General features: G+C 42.3%; 2 protein-coding genes across 19 annotated transcripts in view; one reads left to right on the top strand and one right to left on the bottom strand.

Moving 5' to 3' along the window:
* Positions 1 to 1,044, bottom strand: part of COL4A3 (collagen type IV alpha 3 chain) — a 129,805-nt gene extending 128,761 nt beyond the window's left edge. Inside the window, exon 1 of one of the 4 annotated variants that reach the window (XR_011539810.1) lies at positions 404 to 541. Coding sequence is in view for 2 of the 4 variants with exons in the window: in XM_070618426.1 (XP_070474527.1) it covers positions 404 to 490 (87 nt within the window). In the remaining 2 variants the exon portion in view is untranslated. Of the gene's footprint in view, positions 1 to 403; positions 656 to 734 lie in introns of those variants that run through there. The other 3 variants (XM_070618427.1, XM_070618426.1, XM_070618428.1) reach the window with 3 other exon arrangements.
* Positions 637 to 17,194, top strand: part of COL4A4 (collagen type IV alpha 4 chain) — a 121,964-nt gene continuing 105,406 nt past the window's right edge. For 5 of the 15 annotated variants that reach the window (XR_011539807.1, XM_070618417.1, XM_070618412.1 and 2 more), the window contains exon 1: positions 922 to 1,294. The gene's annotated coding sequence lies outside the window, so the exon portion shown is untranslated. Of the gene's footprint in view, positions 816 to 921; positions 1,295 to 17,194 lie in introns of those variants that run through there. The other 10 variants (XR_011539808.1, XM_070618413.1, XR_011539809.1 and 7 more) reach the window with 8 other exon arrangements.

Here is a 17,194-nt window from a genome sequence, read left to right as displayed (position 1 = left end):
CCTTCTGTGCTTTCTGCCAGGCCGTGCTGCCTGCTCTGATTCACCAAGGGGACATCGCGTGTCTCTATATCCGGTGTTCTCACGTCTTCATCCCCGGCCAAATCTATTATTTTTCTCTCTCTCTCTCTTGACCTCTGGAAGCCCCCCTCGCCCACCGTTGATTCTTAGAGAACAGGACAAGCTTCCTCCTTGCTTCTTCCTCCAGCCCCGCGCATTCCACCTGTTCCCCGGGCATCCCCACTTGCTCGCGTCCCCAGCTGCTCGCCCGGGGACCCGCGTGGGGCCCGCAGCCTCCAGACAGGGGCTCAAGGACGGCGCCCCGCGGGTGGGGCCTGCGTGTCCCCGCGAAGCGGGGGTTGGGGGCGCAGCGCGCTGGGCCCGCGTCGCGCCGGCCCGCACTCACCTTGCCCGCTGCGGGCGCCGCCGCCAGGAGCGCCAGCACGAGCGGCAGCAGCAGCGCAGGCGGTCTTGGCGCCGTCCGGGGGCGCATGGTGGGCGCCCGCTCAGAGCCCCGGCGGGTCCAGGGACTCGCAGGCTCTCCGGCCACCGCGTCCCCTGCGCGACGCGGGTTGGGGAGCCCGGCTGGGAAGCTCGCCTCGCCAGCCGGTCCGGGGCGGGTTTTGTAGGGCTCAGCCCGCTGTCTGGCCCTCCCCACAGAGGCTTTTGACTGTGGCTCCAAGGGAGGGAAGAAGTGGCTCAGGTCCCGCCCTCGTTCCCCCTCCCTTCCGACTCACCAGGCTATGTCCCTCTGACCTGGGCATCGTGCCCAGGAGAAAGGGCTGCACGCCTGCGGGGCAGGTGGGCGCGGATCCTGGGTAAGGGGTTAAGAAGGTGATGCTTCCAAGGTCCTGAGGCCTAGGCGGGGCAGGGGCTGCGGGACGGAGGTGGGGAATTTTGGGGGTGTGCGAAGGGGAGGCGACCGAGCGGGGTGGAGGGAGTGGCCAGAGGCCGTGCCCAGATTAAGCGGGAGGCGCGCCGGGCGTCCGCACTCGGGCGGCCCCGCTCGCTGCCGGCTCTTGCGGCGGTGCCATCTCGTGGCTTCCCCTTCTCCAACCCTCCTCCAGCCGCTGCACTTGGCAGTGAGAGCGCGTTGTGAAGGCCACCAGGGCGCGCGTGGATCTGGGCGCTGCTGGGCCGGGAGGTGCGCGCCGCGCAGGCGGGCGAGGAAACGGCTCCCGGCGCTGCGGGCGACCCCTGGGTAAGGCACCCCCCAGCCAGTCTGGGCAATTAGTGCCCCAGGGCCCGGTACCTGCCTGGGACCGGGGAAGGCAGCGGAGGAAGCGTGGCATCCGAGGTGAGGCATGCAGGGTGGCGGGCGGGGCTGAGAGGATGGGGCCTGGGGGTCATCAGAGGAGAGTTTGTCTGGCTCCCGGGCTTGTCTGCCTGGGCTTGAACTGGGCGCTGTGTGTTTTGATTAATTTGGAGGCTCGAGTTACCGGCCTGGCAGTCGGGGCACCCTGAAATGCCAAGAGCAAGAGGCAGCTGAGGGAAAAGAGAAAACCCATCCTATTCTCTGCTGCGTTGAACTGGCTTTTCAGGCTAAGTCTTATCTGCGGAAATGCAGGGGAAAGCAAGAGCCAGCATTGTCCACGCCGGCTCCCTCCTAAGAGGGCCTTTCGTGGAGGTGGCCTTGGATGCGAATGTGCAGTATCTGGCTGCTTGGGGCATCGTCTTCAGGGCAGGGCGCGTGCCCTTTTTGGTACTCCTGACCGCACTGGCTCTCGGGAAGCATTTAGACCCCTCTCAGAATAATGGTATTAAATACGTAAAGTGCAATTAAAGCAGAATGAGTTTTATTAGAATACAGCTATCAAAGTATTAAAGTCATAATATAGTAACAGGGATGCATCACTATTATTGCATTAAATACCTAGATGGAACAGCAGATCTATTAAACTATAATCTCAAAGTGGTGATGACTGCGAAACTGAAATGTGACGTGGAAATGCCAGTAGGTGCAAACTTTCAAGAACTGACAATACTGCTGTGGTTTATTGCCTATATTCATAAGTGAAGGAAAGACTGAACTTCCAGGAAAGGGTAGTGAAAATAGAGATATAGTTTTGTTTCCCATGCAAGTTCACAGACCACCTGGATTCCATCTCCAGGTTAGGAAGCCCTGCTTTGGGACGGTGTTGCTGACATCTGCAGTAGTTGGTCATCAGACACCAAGTGTGGAATATGTGGTTTGGTCACTGATTGTGGAGAATCACTTGCTTGCAATTAGAATGGGGTCTGTTAGTGTATTAGACCTATGTGGCTAGGTAGGTAGGCAAAACCTTGACAGCAATTGAATGAAGACAGCTGCCCCCACCCCCCGCCATTTTTTTTGGCTGTAGAGTGAATATTATAGTCTTCTGTCTTTTTTATGCTAAGGATTGTCAACTGTGGCTGTACATTAGAATTTTCTAAGGAGCCTCTAAAAGTCCTGATACCCAGTTCATTCCAAGCCAATGACGCCAGGCGTTCCAGCGGTAGGACTCAGGTATCAGTGTGTTTTAAAGCTCCCTGGAGATGCCCATGTGCAACCAAGTTTGAGAGCCATGGTTTTACATGCATGTTTCAGTTAGCTGCATTGAATTACAGTCTCTTCTTAGTAGAATAATGAAAAGGACATATGTATATTAAACTCTTTATGAAGACTTAGGTGTGCCCAGGCCACGGATGCTGCAGTGTGGTATGTAGTAGCTTCTCCTCATTGACAGAGAGGGTTCTTATGGAACCTTTTCCTGCCATCCTTGTTAGATAGGACATCAGGTGCTCTGTTGATAAAATATCAGTGTCCAAGAATTCCGAGAGGCCTGTGATAATCTTGCATGGACTGATGTTGCTTCCTGGAAAGAAAAACTCTCAATGCTAGTGTTAAGTGCTCCTTCTTTTTGCTGAATTCTGGACGATTTCTCAGTTTAGATTCTAATTGCCTTTTCTTGAAACCAAGTCATTTTGACAGAAGACTAGACTTGGCTTTATCAATTTTGGAATGGGAGGCGGCAGTCGACTGCAAGTCACTTCTGCTGCCGCGACACAGCAGGAAAGAAACTTGTGATGTAAATACAGTAAGGAGGAAGCAGTGGGTAAGAGCTTGATTTCTGGAATAGACTCTGGATTTTGAATCCTTTCCACATTGCTAGTGTGAGCCAACCTTTCTGGGCTGGGGTCTTCTCTTTTGTAAAATGAGTGTAATCATGGTACCCACCTCAAGGAGTTGTAGGTATCTACTGCAGTAATCCATTGGAAGCCCTTTGTCCAGGGTCTTCACGAACAATCACATATTGGAATCAGGTTCTCCAGCTGCATCAAAGAAAATAAGGCGAACCTGATGAGAATGGTATTCTTCTTAGGTCAGTAGTAAAGGCACCAGGGGCAGGCACACCCCACTAGCTCCCTTGAGGTCAAGGGATGCTAAGGCATCTAGAGCCTTGCTACTTGGCATCCTGGAAGCAGCAGCTTTGGCATCCCGGAGGGCTGGTTAGAGATGCAGAGTCTCAGGCACCATCCCAGACGCACTGAATGAGAGCCCACATTCACCAAGGTCTGCAGGTGATTCATCCACACATTAAACTGAGAAGTAGCTTACCTAAAAGCCAAATGCAACCACCCGTTCCTCGCCGCCCCATCGCATACACATACCCTCCTTTGGTACAGTGTTGGGGGCTCTCACTAGGTGGTGTCAATTAACCAGAATTCTTGATTTTTAAAAAATAGTCTTAGGGTCAAGAGAGTTGATTTTTTACAGTCTGTTCTTTGTGGTAAAGCAAAAGGAAAGTTGGGATGTTCCCTTTTGTACATACAAAGGACACAGAGATCCCTTTTTTTGACTTTGATGCCCGATAAGAGTTTTGAACAAAAGGAAGTGGTCATTGCCTTTGACGAGCCGTATATTATTATTTTTGCCCCTTTTCCATAATCACAATATTATATCTGTTTTCTGAACAGTACTGTACTGTTTGCCTCTCTACATTTGAACGTAAGCCCTATTAAGGCAGGGGTATTTTGGTGTTCTTTACCGTTGTTGAGTGAATGGAGTTGTTTACTATTTGCTGAATGAATGAATGAATGAAGTTGGATGACATCAAACTCCCTGAGGATTCACACCCAGATCTGTTTTCTTCCAAAGTTCATGATCTTTCTATAGCCTCAGGAAGGTGTATGAGTATGGTGGGGAGGTGTGGAATGGATGCTTACGTCTGGCTTTTAGACGAGCCGCGTCTCAAAGTTTAATGTGGGGTGAATCACCTGGAGATCTTGGTGAATGCGGGCTCTCATTCAGTGGGTCTTGGGGTGCCTGGGATTCTGCATCTCTAACCAGCTCTCCAGGATGCCCAAGCTGCTGCTCCCCAGGATGCCAGTGCTTTTGCTGTGATGCCTGTAGCTCCTTCTTTGATCTTTTGACTTCATCTCCCCACTTAGTCATCTTTTTTCTTTCAAGAACCTTCTCTTGTCAACACCTCTAAAACAGTTAGACTCATAGGTTCTTTTAGAATCTCGAGTCGTTATCAACTCATGTCAGTTCTTGCCATTGCCCCTTGGATTCTTTCACAGCTTTTCTAAGCTCATGGCCCCTGCCTCACTGCCTGCTTATCATCTGTAGGTCACGGTAGCCTTCTAGCTCGTCTCCTGCTCGTTCTTTCCTCTGAAATCCCTCTTCTATGTTATTGTCAGAGTTTCACTTAAAATTGCACGTTGCATCAGAAAGGATAGATTACCTCTAGGGAAGTTACAAACAATCCCCAAATGTCAGAGACTCACAGTAACAAGATGTTTTTTCTCCATCTGTGCTACATATCCCTCACAGGTTTGGGGGGTGGGAAAGGGGACGGGGCTCGGCTTATCATAGCCGTACAGGAACCTCCTGGAAATTCCCATTCAACTTGTTCTTCTCTGATCACCTTAGAAGGGGAAGACAATGTGCCAGATCAAAAACTGCTTCCACCTGCATGGGGCACATCACTCACATTTCATTGGCCAAAGCGGTCACGTGACCATGCTTCATTTTGTAAGTGGTGGGGAAATGAAATCTACCACTTGCCTGGAAAGAGAGCTGGAAATATTTGGTGAATGATAGTAATGCCCATCACATACATTGTGTCACTTGGTTATTTTCAAACTTCCAGAGACTCTTCTTTGTCTAATTTGCAGCTAATCTCACGCTTCTTAGAATAGAAAAGGGTGGTCCAAAATCAACTTCTAAAAGATCTCTTGTGTCACCCCATACTTCTCAAGTTCACTGTACACATTTCCTTACCTCATGCCTTTGTACTTGCTGTTGCCCCCACCTTCATGATCTACAGCTTTTCTCTTCCTACTGTTGACTTACAATAGTTATTTGTGTATTCTGGGTACAGGCTCCTTGCCAGATATATTTATTATGAACATTTTCTCCCATTCTGTACCTTGTCTTTTCGTTTCCTTATGGACGTCTTCTGAAAAGCATGTTTTTATCTTGATGAAGCCCAATTTATCAACTGTTTCTTTTATGATTTGTGCTTTTCTTATTATCTGAGAAATCTTCAGCTATGCTAAAGTGGTGAAGATTCCTCCTATGGTTTCTTCTTCTATAGTATTTTTACATTTGGGTCAGTGATCATTTTGAGTTAATTTGGAGGTATGGTATGAGGTAAGGATCTTTTTTTTTTTTTTTTTTAAAGATTTTATTTTTTCCTTTTTCTCCCCAAAGCCCCCCGGTACATAGTTGTGTATTTTTCGTTGTGGGTTCCTCTAGTTGTGGCATGTGGGACGCTGCCTCAGCGTGGTCTGACGAGCAGTGCCATGTCCGCACCCAGGATTCGAACCGACGAAACACTGGGCCGCCTGCAGCGGAGAGCGCGAACTTAACCACTCGGCCACGGGGCCAGCCCAAGGATCTATTTTTTTAAGTTAATTTTTATTGAGTTTTGATAGTTTACAATCTTGTGAAAATTCACTTGCACATTATTGTCTGTCAGTCGTGTTGTAGGTGCACCCCTTCACCCTTTGTGCCCACCCCCCACCCCCTCCTTTCCCCTGGTAGCCACTAATCTGTTCTCTTTGTCCACATGTTTAAATTGGTAAGGATCTATTTTTAATGTTCTTTTCCGTATGGATATCCTGTTGTTCCAGCACCGTTTGTTGAAAAGTCTGTTTTCTCTGTTAAATTGCCTTGACACCTTCATGGAAAATCCATGGATCATCTGTGTTTGGGTCTTTTTGTTCCACTGAACTACAGATATCTTCTTTCATCAATACTGCATTGTCCTTATTACTATAGCTTATAGCATGCCTTGAAAACAGTTTCAATAAGTGAAACTCCAACTTTGCTACTCTTTTAAAAAATACCTTACGCTCTCCTAGGTCTTTTGAATTTACGTATATGTGGATTGAATTTGCTAATATGTGTTAAGGAGAATTGTGTCTACTTTCATAAGGGATATTGGTGTGTAGTTTTATTGTAATGTCCTTGTATCTGATAATACCAGCATCATAAAATAAGTTAACCAGCACACTCTCTTCTATTTTCTGAAAGAGTGTGTGAAGAATTAGTATTATTTCTTCTTAAATGTGTGCTAGAATCCATCAGTGAAGCCAATTGGCCCTGGAGTTTTCTGTGGGAAAAGTTTTAAATTACTAATTTAACTAATTGTCAATTTAATTAATTTAGTTAATAGGGCTATTCAGATTTTCTGTTGCTTCTTGTGTCAGTTTTGATAATTGGTATCTTTCATGAAATGCGTTAATTTCTTCTTCATTGTCAAATTTATTGACATATAATTGTTCAGAAGATTCTCTAATTATCCTTTTAATATCTGTAGATCTGTAGTGGTTGTCCCTTTGTCATTTCTGACATTGGTAATTTGTCAAGTTTATCAATTTTTTTTTACCTTTTCAAAAAAACCCTAAGAACCAACTTTGGGTTTCATTGATTTTTCTCAATTGCTTGAGTGTTTTCTCCTTTATTGATTTCCTCTCTTCACTTTATTATTTTCTACCTTTTACTTCGGGTTTATTTGCTTGTCTTTTCCTAGTTTCCTAAGTTAGGGGCTTAGGTAACTGATTTTAGACTTTTCTTCTTTTCTAATATAGACATTCTTAGATATAATTTCTGTCTCTGCACTGGATAAGTTGTATCCATAAATTTTGATGCGCTGTTTTCATTATCATTCAGTTCAACATATTTTCTTCTTTGACCATGGGTTATTTGAAGTGTGTTGTTTAATTTCCAAATATTTGGAACTTTCCTAGATGGTTTATTGTTGAGTTCTAATTTAGTTCTCTGCAAGATTTCAGTCTTTTTAAACTTATTGAGACTTGTTTTATGGTCCAGCGTATGGTCTATCTTGGTGAAGATTCCATATCCACTTGAAAAGAATATATATTCTGCAGTTGTTGGGTATAATGTTTTGTATATATAAGTTAGAGTAAAGGGGTTGATAGAGTTATTCAGATCTTTGTGTCTTGACTGGTATTTTCTACCTTGTTCTATTAATTACCAGGAGAAGAGGTGGTCTCCAACTATGTTTGAGAATTTATTTCTCCCTTTAGATTTTCAGTTTTTGCTCCATGCGTTTTGAAGTTCTGCTATTATATCCATATATTTATAATATTTATGCCTTTCTCGTGTATTAACTTTTTGATCATTATTGTCGCTTCCTATCTTGAAGTCTATTTTATGTGCTATTACTGTAGCCAGTCTGCCTTTCTTCAGCTTACTGTTTGTGTGGTATATCTTTTTCCAGCCTTTCAATTTCAATCTATTTGTGTCTTTTTGTCTAAAGTATGTATCTTGTAGACAGCATATACTTGGCTTTTTCTCTTTTCCTTTTTTTTTTTTTTTGCTGAGGAAGATTTGCCCTGAGATAACATCTGTTGCCAATTTTCCTCTTTTTGCTTGAGGAAGATCCTTACTGAGCTAACATCTGTGCCAATCTTCCTCTGTTTTGTATGTGGGATGCTACCACAGCATGGCCCCTGACGAATGATGTAGGTCCATGCCTGGGAACTGAACCCAGGCCGCTGAAACAGAGTGCACTGAACTTAACCACTAGGCTGTGGGGTCAGCACTCTTTTTTCTTTTTAAAATTCAGTATGACTGTCTTTGCCTTTCTATTTATTTACGTTTATATTGAGGTAACATTGGTTTATAACTTTACATAAATTTCAGGTGTACATCATTATGTTTAGATTTCTGTGTGACAATATCATATTCACTAGTGAAAGGCTAATTACTATCCATCACCACACACATGTGCCCTGTCATCTCTTTTGCCCTCCTCCCTCCCACCTTCCCCTCTGGTAACCACCAATCTAATCTATGTATCTATTGTTGTTGTTGTTGTTTTTGTCTTCTACTGATGAGTGAGATCATACAGTATTTGACTTTCTTCCTCTGACTTACTTCGCTTAGCATGATATTCTCAAGGTTCATCCATGTTGTTGCAATTGGCAAGATTTCATCTTTTTATGGCTGAGTAGTATTCCATTGTGTATGTATAACACATCTTCTTTATCCATTTAGTCTTTGACTTTTAATAGGAGTTTTTAGTACATTTTCATTTAAAGTAGTCGATATGGTTATATTTGGGGCTGCCATTTCTCCACTTACTTTTTATTTGTCTCATCTGTTTTTTGTTCCTTTTCTTCTTTCTGGCATTCTTTTGTGTTAATCAAAAATTTTTTTTAGTATTCCACTTGAATTTTTATTGGCTTCTAGCTATATCTCTCTGCGTTATTTTTTGGGGTTATTTTAGTGATTACAATAGCCATCTTTAACATTTTTCAATTTACTTAAAATTGAATTACTTCAGGTAAATCAAATTCATTCTTGTATCCACATTCCTAGCATGAGATTTGATACAAAATGGGAGACTGATAGATGTTTCTTTAATGAATAATAATCATAGATGTTTATTTATGTTGTATCAAAGCTATATGGAGATGATTCCAGAAAATTTTTTTTTAGTTAATGCCATGCTAGGTAACAGAAAACCACTTCAAATTTTAAATATTATTACATTTTTATTGGATTTGAATTTATAAATCTTGTGTCATTTTCATATATAGTCAAGATTCTATGTATTATTTGATTTTGTTCCCATATGCTTGATATTTTTTTGTAAAAATTGAATACAGACCTCCTCCTATCTTTAATTTCAGAAGTTTAAAAACAGACTTATATTCAAATTTTAGAATGGGGGAGCAATCTTACTTTAATAATGGAATTCTTTATGGTTTTGTGAAACTTCCAACTGTCAATTGTCTTGGGCTCTGCCCACATGACATCCTCATCCAATACACAGCACATTCTCTTGGCTTTGCTCAGTTAATTACTGATGTGTAAAGTCACCAATGAAACACTGAATGAATTTTTATGGTCTGTAGCAGACCATGGGATGGCATAGCTCTAAAGCCCAGGTTTGAGGGGTGCCGTTGAATCTTTTATTAGGTTCCAGAGTGGCAGAACCATTCCTAGAGGAGTCTAGTGCCAGGTCTTATCCTGTAGGGAGAGACCTGCTAGGAAGATTCTGATTCTCTAGGAACCAACTTCTGCTGGAAGCAAGGCAGATAGAGTCTGGGCAGAAGAATGGAATGCAGCCGTAAGGAAAAGGAGGTGGTAAGCTCTCGTTAGAAAAGACCCAAGATGCACATGAATACAATTTTCCTTCCTGACCAAGACAGAGCTTTCCTCTTATCTTGGAACCAATTGCACCTCCCACCCCGACCCTCAGTATTTCTGTTTAACCTTAAAGTTCATTTGGACACTTTTGTGAAATCTCTTTCTTCTTTTTGCCAACATAGCAGCCTTAAATGCTTTAACATTTGACTTTTCCATATCCTTGTTAGAGATGGTGCCTTTAAGATCTCCAACTGTCCTATAGGAGTTTCTAGATTTGAAATTAAAGAAGACCTTCATGTAAGAACTCTAGTTTTCCGAGATTCACAGGAAACATGATGTCTTTGTATCATAGCACACTGTTGCGTTTATAATTGACGCTTCCTGTTACTACTATATTGAAGGCTTAAGTTGTTCTTCCCAGAGATGAATTCCCTGAAACTCACCCATGAATTTTCATGAATTTTGAAGTTGCGTAGTGTAGTGCTTAATAAGGAAAGCTTTGGAGTTTGAATCCTAGAAATGTTACTTTCTAGCTGTGTGACTTATTTGTAAAAGGACGTAATCATATTGCTTACCTCATAGGGTTATTGTGAAGATTGCAGATCTGTCGTAAACCCTTACTACAGTGCTTAGCATATCAGTGGCCTTCTGAAAATGCTGCTCATTATAATTTCTTATGGTGGGGAAGAAGGAGGGGGAGGGGGAGGGGGAGGAGGAGGAGACGAAGAGGAGGAGGAGGAAGGAAAAGAAGGAGGAAGAGGAGAAAAAGGAGGAACGGGAGGGGAATAAGCATCAGCAGCAGCAGCAGCAGCAGCAGTGGTGACGGGAGAAGGACCAGCTTTCTGGTTGATAAAACCAAATGCCCACCTTTTCTTAGCGTCCTCTCAGAGTCGGCTGTGTTAACTCTGATTCTCACTAGAATTGTCCACCTACATACCTTCTCCTTCTACAGTAATGGAAGAGTCATCCCTTTCAATAATTTCTCTCTCCTCATGTTTAAAAGGTTCTTTAGGAGGGACTGCCATAGCTTATCCCTCCTTTTCATTTTTCATTTCCCCAGATCTTCCTTCCTTTCCGGATCAAGTCTTGCCCCCTTCCTGAGATCTGTCCAGTCTTGCCCCAGTTCCCATTTTTCTAGCCCTTCTCTAAAATATCGGAAACTCTTTTTGCCTCTACAACAAATTAGGAAGGAAGGAAATAAACATTTATTGAGCCGCATGTCAGGCACTGTGCTAGGCACTAATTTAGACTCATGTAATTCTCTCAGGTATTAATTTTGCATACTGAGAAGTCAAAGAGCTCAGAGGGGATATGAATTTGCTCAGGGTTACACTGCTAAGTGGGCAAAGATCTGAACACAAGTCTTTCTAACTCTAGAGCCCTGCCTTCATCCCTAACCATGAAAGCACAATGCACCAGGAATGGAGGACAGCCTGTCTCTATGGAGGAGGGAAAAAGTCATCAAAGGCAAATGCCAGCCTCACAGTGTGGTCAGGGGTGGGCCCTTCCTAGTGGGATCATGGGGTGTTACTGCTGGAGCTCACCCTAAAGGCAATTCCTGGAGGTCTGAAAGGTCCAGAGAATTCAGATAAGAGTCACTCCAGCCCTGCCCAGAGGGGAAAATCACAGACCAAGAGAAACCTGGGGGATTAGTGTTTTTGGCAAGAGACATACAACATTCTGAGTCAAGAATGTCATTCTTAACTGGGAGGTAAAGGGCTCATCTGGTTTTGAAAATCACTTGTGTATTTTTAGGACATATATCACCTCCATGTGTTTCCCAACTGGTGACATTATTATGATTGTTGCAAATTTTCTGTTGATATTGGGAGGGGACCACAAAGGGGAAAATAATAATGAAAGCATATATTGGCAGAATGGCGGGTTAGCTGAGATATGGTCCAGTTGGCCTTGGACTTGCAAACTCAACTCCAAGGTCAACTGAGGACTCTGCAGCACTCTCAAACAATTTAGTTGAACCTGGAGAGAAAGAGAGGTGGGGGCGGGTTTGGCCATAATCCAGCAACATTCTGGTCTAGTTGGAGCTCAGTCATTCTCAAGAATTTACTTGAGTAGTTCTCAAATTTTTCCCTGTTGCTTTTCAGAGCACATGAAGCTCCAGCCACATTCCAGTGGTCCATGGACCACACAGATCCATGACCCGCTTTAAAAACCTTGTAATGTTTGATGAGATTGACTGTTCTTGCTAAAAAGCTGAAACTAACCTGAAGTCTTTGAAAGTCTGCAGGTAGAGTCAACCCTAAGACAGGGGATTTTAGAAAGAGCAAAACCAAGTAACCAGCTTTTATGTCGGGGAAAGGTCAGGTGGTCTCTTAACAGGGAAAGCGTAAGCCTCGAATGGAAATGTCAGCTACTGAGGTGGACAAGGCATGCCATTCTTTTTCTGGGAGCATTTTTCTAACTTTTCAGCCCATTTCTTATTTCTTTATAAAAGCTGAGTCTTCAGGAGTTCTATTTCGAAGAGAGAAAGGTATATACAAATAGGTGTTCAGACAATCGAAAAAACTTCGCCTTGGAAAGAGTCTTCAGATAGCTCAGTGTCAGAAGGTCAAAAGGAAAGAACATGTAGTCATTGAATTAATAGGAAATTATTTCACTGAAAGAATTAAAAATATTATTGTTCAAAAGAATTCAAAGACTTAATGTTGTTTGGGGAAAGAAAGGGCATTATACTTCTGGTACCTTTTTGTGACTGGAAGATTCTGATACTCTCTCCTGTTTATCGGGTCCTCCAATCTTGGCCATTGCCCACCCCCCAACCCCCAATCGATGAGAACCTCAGCAGGATGTATTTCTTTTCAAGATTAGGTTGCAGAGAAAACAAATTCCCCATGGTAGAGATAATGACTCGGAAGATCTCAGATCTTGTTCCCAGGCCTAGCATTTGGAAAACATTGGGCCGAGACTCATAAGGAATCCCAGAGGAACTGAAGTCCAGAAATTTTCGTAAAGGAGTGAAGAAAAAAATAATCTCAGGGAGCTGGAGATACTGAATATACTTGCTAGAAATTACTGAAATAAATACATGCTGAGAAAGAGCCTGTGACCTTACTTAGGTTGGTGAGTTAAGAGGATGTCAAAGGCCCAGGGTGCTTATGCTGAGCTTCCCTCTGCAGTGGGGCTCCAAGTGAGCTCCTATTGGGTTGTTGGGTCTTGGGACCAGCTGCCAGTGAGGACAGTACTTTCTATCAGACTCAGCTGCACAGGTCAATTTGCTCAAGTAAAGGAAATTGACTATAAAACAGCATCAGAAATGGGGCGGCTCTCAGGAATAAGTCTTTCATCCTCCCATGGGACCATCTGTCTCTTTTTGCATTTTCCTCCCTTGAAAACAGCTTTTTATCATTACTCAGCTTATCTGTTTCCTCTAAATTCGGGCTTGCACTTCGCCTTGACTTGCCCCAGCCTTCTGATGCCTGACTGTGTCTCGGGGCATCTCCTGATGCTTCCTTCCTCCCTCATCTGTCTTTCTTCCCTCAGTTTCCTCATTTCAGCTCTCCAAGAGGACTCAGCCAGATTATCTTTTTGTACCATCCTCCAGCTCGGAGTCAGAGTTCTATGTCATTAAGCCAAGCTCTGGGTTGGGTCAAGTGGTTATTCCCAACCTTTCTGAGTGGCTAGGGAGACAGGATCAGGTGGTGCAAACCTGGCCACATCCCCACTTAGCTGGGTTAAAGGTGGAGCCTGAGTGGGCTCTGAGGCAGCACTCTATAGAGAACATAATCTTAGCAGTCTACAGAGAAGAGATCGTAATCTTCTTGAGGATAACATTTGGCAAAATAAAGCATGTCTTTTGAAAGGCACAGAACTTTTGCTTAAGCTGTTGTTTGCATATGTTTTAGTGGCACAGTACTTTGGGTCGTTTAAGCTTTTTTTGTAGTAGTAGTGATAACTTCCACGGAAACACATTGCCTTGGCCAGTCCCATGTGATGACAGCCATTTATTTGTGAGAAGGTAGGTTAGAGGGATGCTGTTCTGCGTGATGGGGTATTTTTGTTTGGCGCAGTCAGAAGCTTGGTTGAGACAAAAGTTTTTCTGCTCTTAACGTAAGCAGTCGCAACAAAGAAAATCCTTGTGGATTGTTGTAGATTTCACATGTGACAGTGTTTGTGAACTGTAGAGCACTGTGCACACCCATGTTCCTGGTGTCCAGCTGATAGCGAGATAGGGGCTCTGCTTAGTTGTGACCTGGTAGCTGCATCTTGGGTAGGAGAACAGTCCTACCGTCTCTGCGACTCCTTTGTGGCTTGTTTTTGGGCCAGACAGAGGCGTGGGAGAAGCACATAGTCTTCCACATAGTCATAGGCTCTGTCATACCTGGCTCGCTCCAGGTAAATCAGTGAACTGGCAGCTTTTTGTGTTTGGCAGCTCATCAAAAGCAGACATCTTCAAACTGAAGTACGTGTACCCTTGGGAGACAAAAGGATCCTTAAGAGTTATGCAAGCAGCTTGGAAAATTAATTAAAGGAATCAATTTCCAGATTCTCAACTGCTTTTTGTATTTTTTCTTACAATTGCTCTGTCTGAAAATGGGCCATTGGTCCATGTTCTCACCTCCCCTTTTGAAACTGTCTTTGTCCTACTTTTTGAAAAAAAGGCATCCTGTGCCCCATCCCTCTGCCCCCATCCATCCCAAATGTTCCCCCCCTGCTTTGTCCCAGAGAGTAAGAACTGTTTGTGGGGCCAGACAAGGGAGTATAAATGCAGGTGTTGAGAGCAGAAAGCATTTTGCCTGCTGGGTTGCACATCCCCTGGGCCAGGTGTTTTCCAACTTTTTGCTTTTATCACAATTGGGGGAAGACTTATCAGCTGCTAGATCATTCAAAATGATTTTTGATGATAAATTCTATATTGCTTTTGGTATACAATTCAAGAGAAGTTCAAGGCGTTGAGCGACATGTGTATAACAAATTCCTTCCATTCACAACTTTTAACTCTGTGAATAAGGTTTATTAGGATTTACAGCTTTAAAAATTAGGATGGAAATAAGATTGTTGCTGAACCTGTCTCGTTCTAGTATGAAGTATTATTAATGTAGGGCTAAACAAACTTATTGAGAAAGAAAAAAAACCCAATTCTTTCATTGCCAAGGACATTTCCAAAAAAATTACACTTTTAGTGTTCAATATTTGTTTATCAAGATTTAAATTTATGTTTTGATGGATTATATACCACTGATCCTGATAATGATAAGCCAATCCAGGAGAAAAAAATTTAAGACTTAGAGATCTGCGATCATAGGGAACAAAAAATATTCAATTTACATACATTTTTGTTGCAGAGAAGTATGGTAGGGTAATCAATGTAAGATTTTCAAGTATAAAATTATAGTGCACTAAGGTATATGTAGGGGAGTGGAATGGATATATGAATTCAAGAAAAAAAATAATGTAAAATTCCTGTTAAGAATTGTGTGCATATGTTTTATGCTATTGATGGTGAAAATAGATTGCAGTGGCATTATGATCCATTGGCTGCATCTAAAATAGTGCTGCAACAGTTTTATTTTATAAGTCACCTTCTACAATGTTCCAGATTACACTCTTGGCAAGTATTTGAAGAGAAGATGAAAGTTTTTAGATGTTAACTTAAAAAAAAAAAAGAATAGGGGGTGTGCATAGGTTTTTCAAAATTCTTATGGGTGTGTGTGAGAGCAGAAAAGGTCAAAGGCGGCTAAGCTGGGATGTCACTTGGGAGAAGGGACACATATTGGAGTCAAAAAACCCCAGTTCTGCCATGTATCAGCTTTGTGACTTTGCACAAATGGCTTCAACTGATCCAGTTTGTTTTTCTTGTACAATGGAAAGAATACTTTCCTTACTAAACTGAGGTGAAAACAAGGGACTTGATGTGGGCAGAGAGTGCTACATAGAATCAATAAGTGTCAGTTTCTCCTCACTCCCCTCAGGCTATTATGATTCCTGTCTCCGTCTCCCTCATTCTCCCTTTCTCCACTCCCTCATGTATGTTCAAAGTTAGCTTCATCTTAGGTCCCCTATGAAATATATTTGATTCACATTCTAAAGATCCCAAAGTATCTTCCATAAATCCATTCATCCAACAGACATATATTGAGCACTTAATATATTTCAGGCACTATTATGGCACTGGGAATATATCCATGAATAAAAAAAGACTAAATCTCTATTGTCATAGAGCTTATATGGTAACTAAGTGCATGGTGATGAGCATGCATTGACTACTCTCAGTCTAGCAAAGACTTTTCACATTGGGCAGTCCATTGACTAATGGGAGACCACTTAGATTCCTGCAGATTGATCCAGCCATCCAGCCATCCACCTGCCAGCCATTCAATTAAAATGTACTGAGGAACTCCTAGATGTTAGGAGCATGAACCAGGATGAGACAATCTTTCTCTGAAAGGCGACCACAGCAACATTGTTTTAATAAAATCCCCCTTTGTGCACCCTTTATTGCAGTATGTGTGTAGATAAATTGCATCGTGTATCTATTTTGGGGTTAAAATGCACATATCTCTGGTTTTCTTCAATTTTTGATTGTATTTCCTATTTGTTTAAAATAGGAAATACATTTTGAGTGATTCAAACTAATTTGTATATTCCTTCCAAAGCAATAATTTGTTTTGTTGAGATTTGCTTCTAGAATGCGATTAAAAAAGTACTTAAGATGTTGGACTTAGGGATGGGAAAAGACCTGGGCACTCAAAGTGGTTCTTTTTCTACTTGATTTTGAAACTGCATCATGGAATGCTGTTCTACCACTTACTTCGAAAACTAGTCTCCCCTAAACACAGCATTGAGTTAGTTTATCTAGATTTTGTCCAGAAATTTAAAAATAACTTGTAACATTCAATACTCTCAGTTTCCTTCTCTCTACCCAATTCTTATAGGTACAAGTCTTCGGAGAAGCCTGAGTTTTCAAAATGAGACATTTTAATTCTTTGAGCCAAAGAGGTCTTTTATCAAAGTATGGGGTTCTTTGAGTTAAAATATTTTTCTTTTTTTATTGAGATAAAGTTCACAAAATAAAATTCACCATTTTAACTCTTTTAAAGTTTCTAATTCAATGGTTTTTAGTATATTCATAATGTTGTGCAACCATCACCACTACTTAATTCCAGAACATTTCTGTCACCCCGAAAAGAAACCCTGTACCTCCTAATTTTCCCTTCCTCCAGCCCCTGACAATTACTAATCATTTTTTGTCTCTATGGATTTGCCTATTCTGGACATTTCATATACGTGGAATCATACAGTATTTAACTTCTTTCATTTAGCATCATGTTTTCAAGGTTCATCTATGTTGTTGTATGTATCAGTACTTCATTCCTTTTTATGGTCAAAGCCATTGTATAGATGTAGCACATTTTGTTTCTCCACTCATCAGTGGATAGACATTTGGGTTGTTTCCACGTTTTGGCTATTATGAATAATGCTGCTATGAATATTCATGTACAAGTTTATGTGTGAACATATGTTGTCACTTCACTTGGGTATATACCTAGAAATGGAATTGCTGGATCGTATGGTAATTCTAAGTTTAAATTTTTGACGAACGGCCAAAATTTTTTCCATAGCAGTTGCGCCATTTTAAATTAAAAT

Source organism: Equus przewalskii, chromosome 5 (genome assembly GCF_037783145.1).
Source record: "Equus przewalskii isolate Varuska chromosome 5, EquPr2, whole genome shotgun sequence".
Lineage (NCBI taxonomy): Eukaryota > Metazoa > Chordata > Mammalia > Perissodactyla > Equidae > Equus > Equus przewalskii.
The sequence above is the reverse complement of the archived record's forward strand: the minus strand, read 5'-3'. Positions and strand labels throughout refer to the sequence as shown.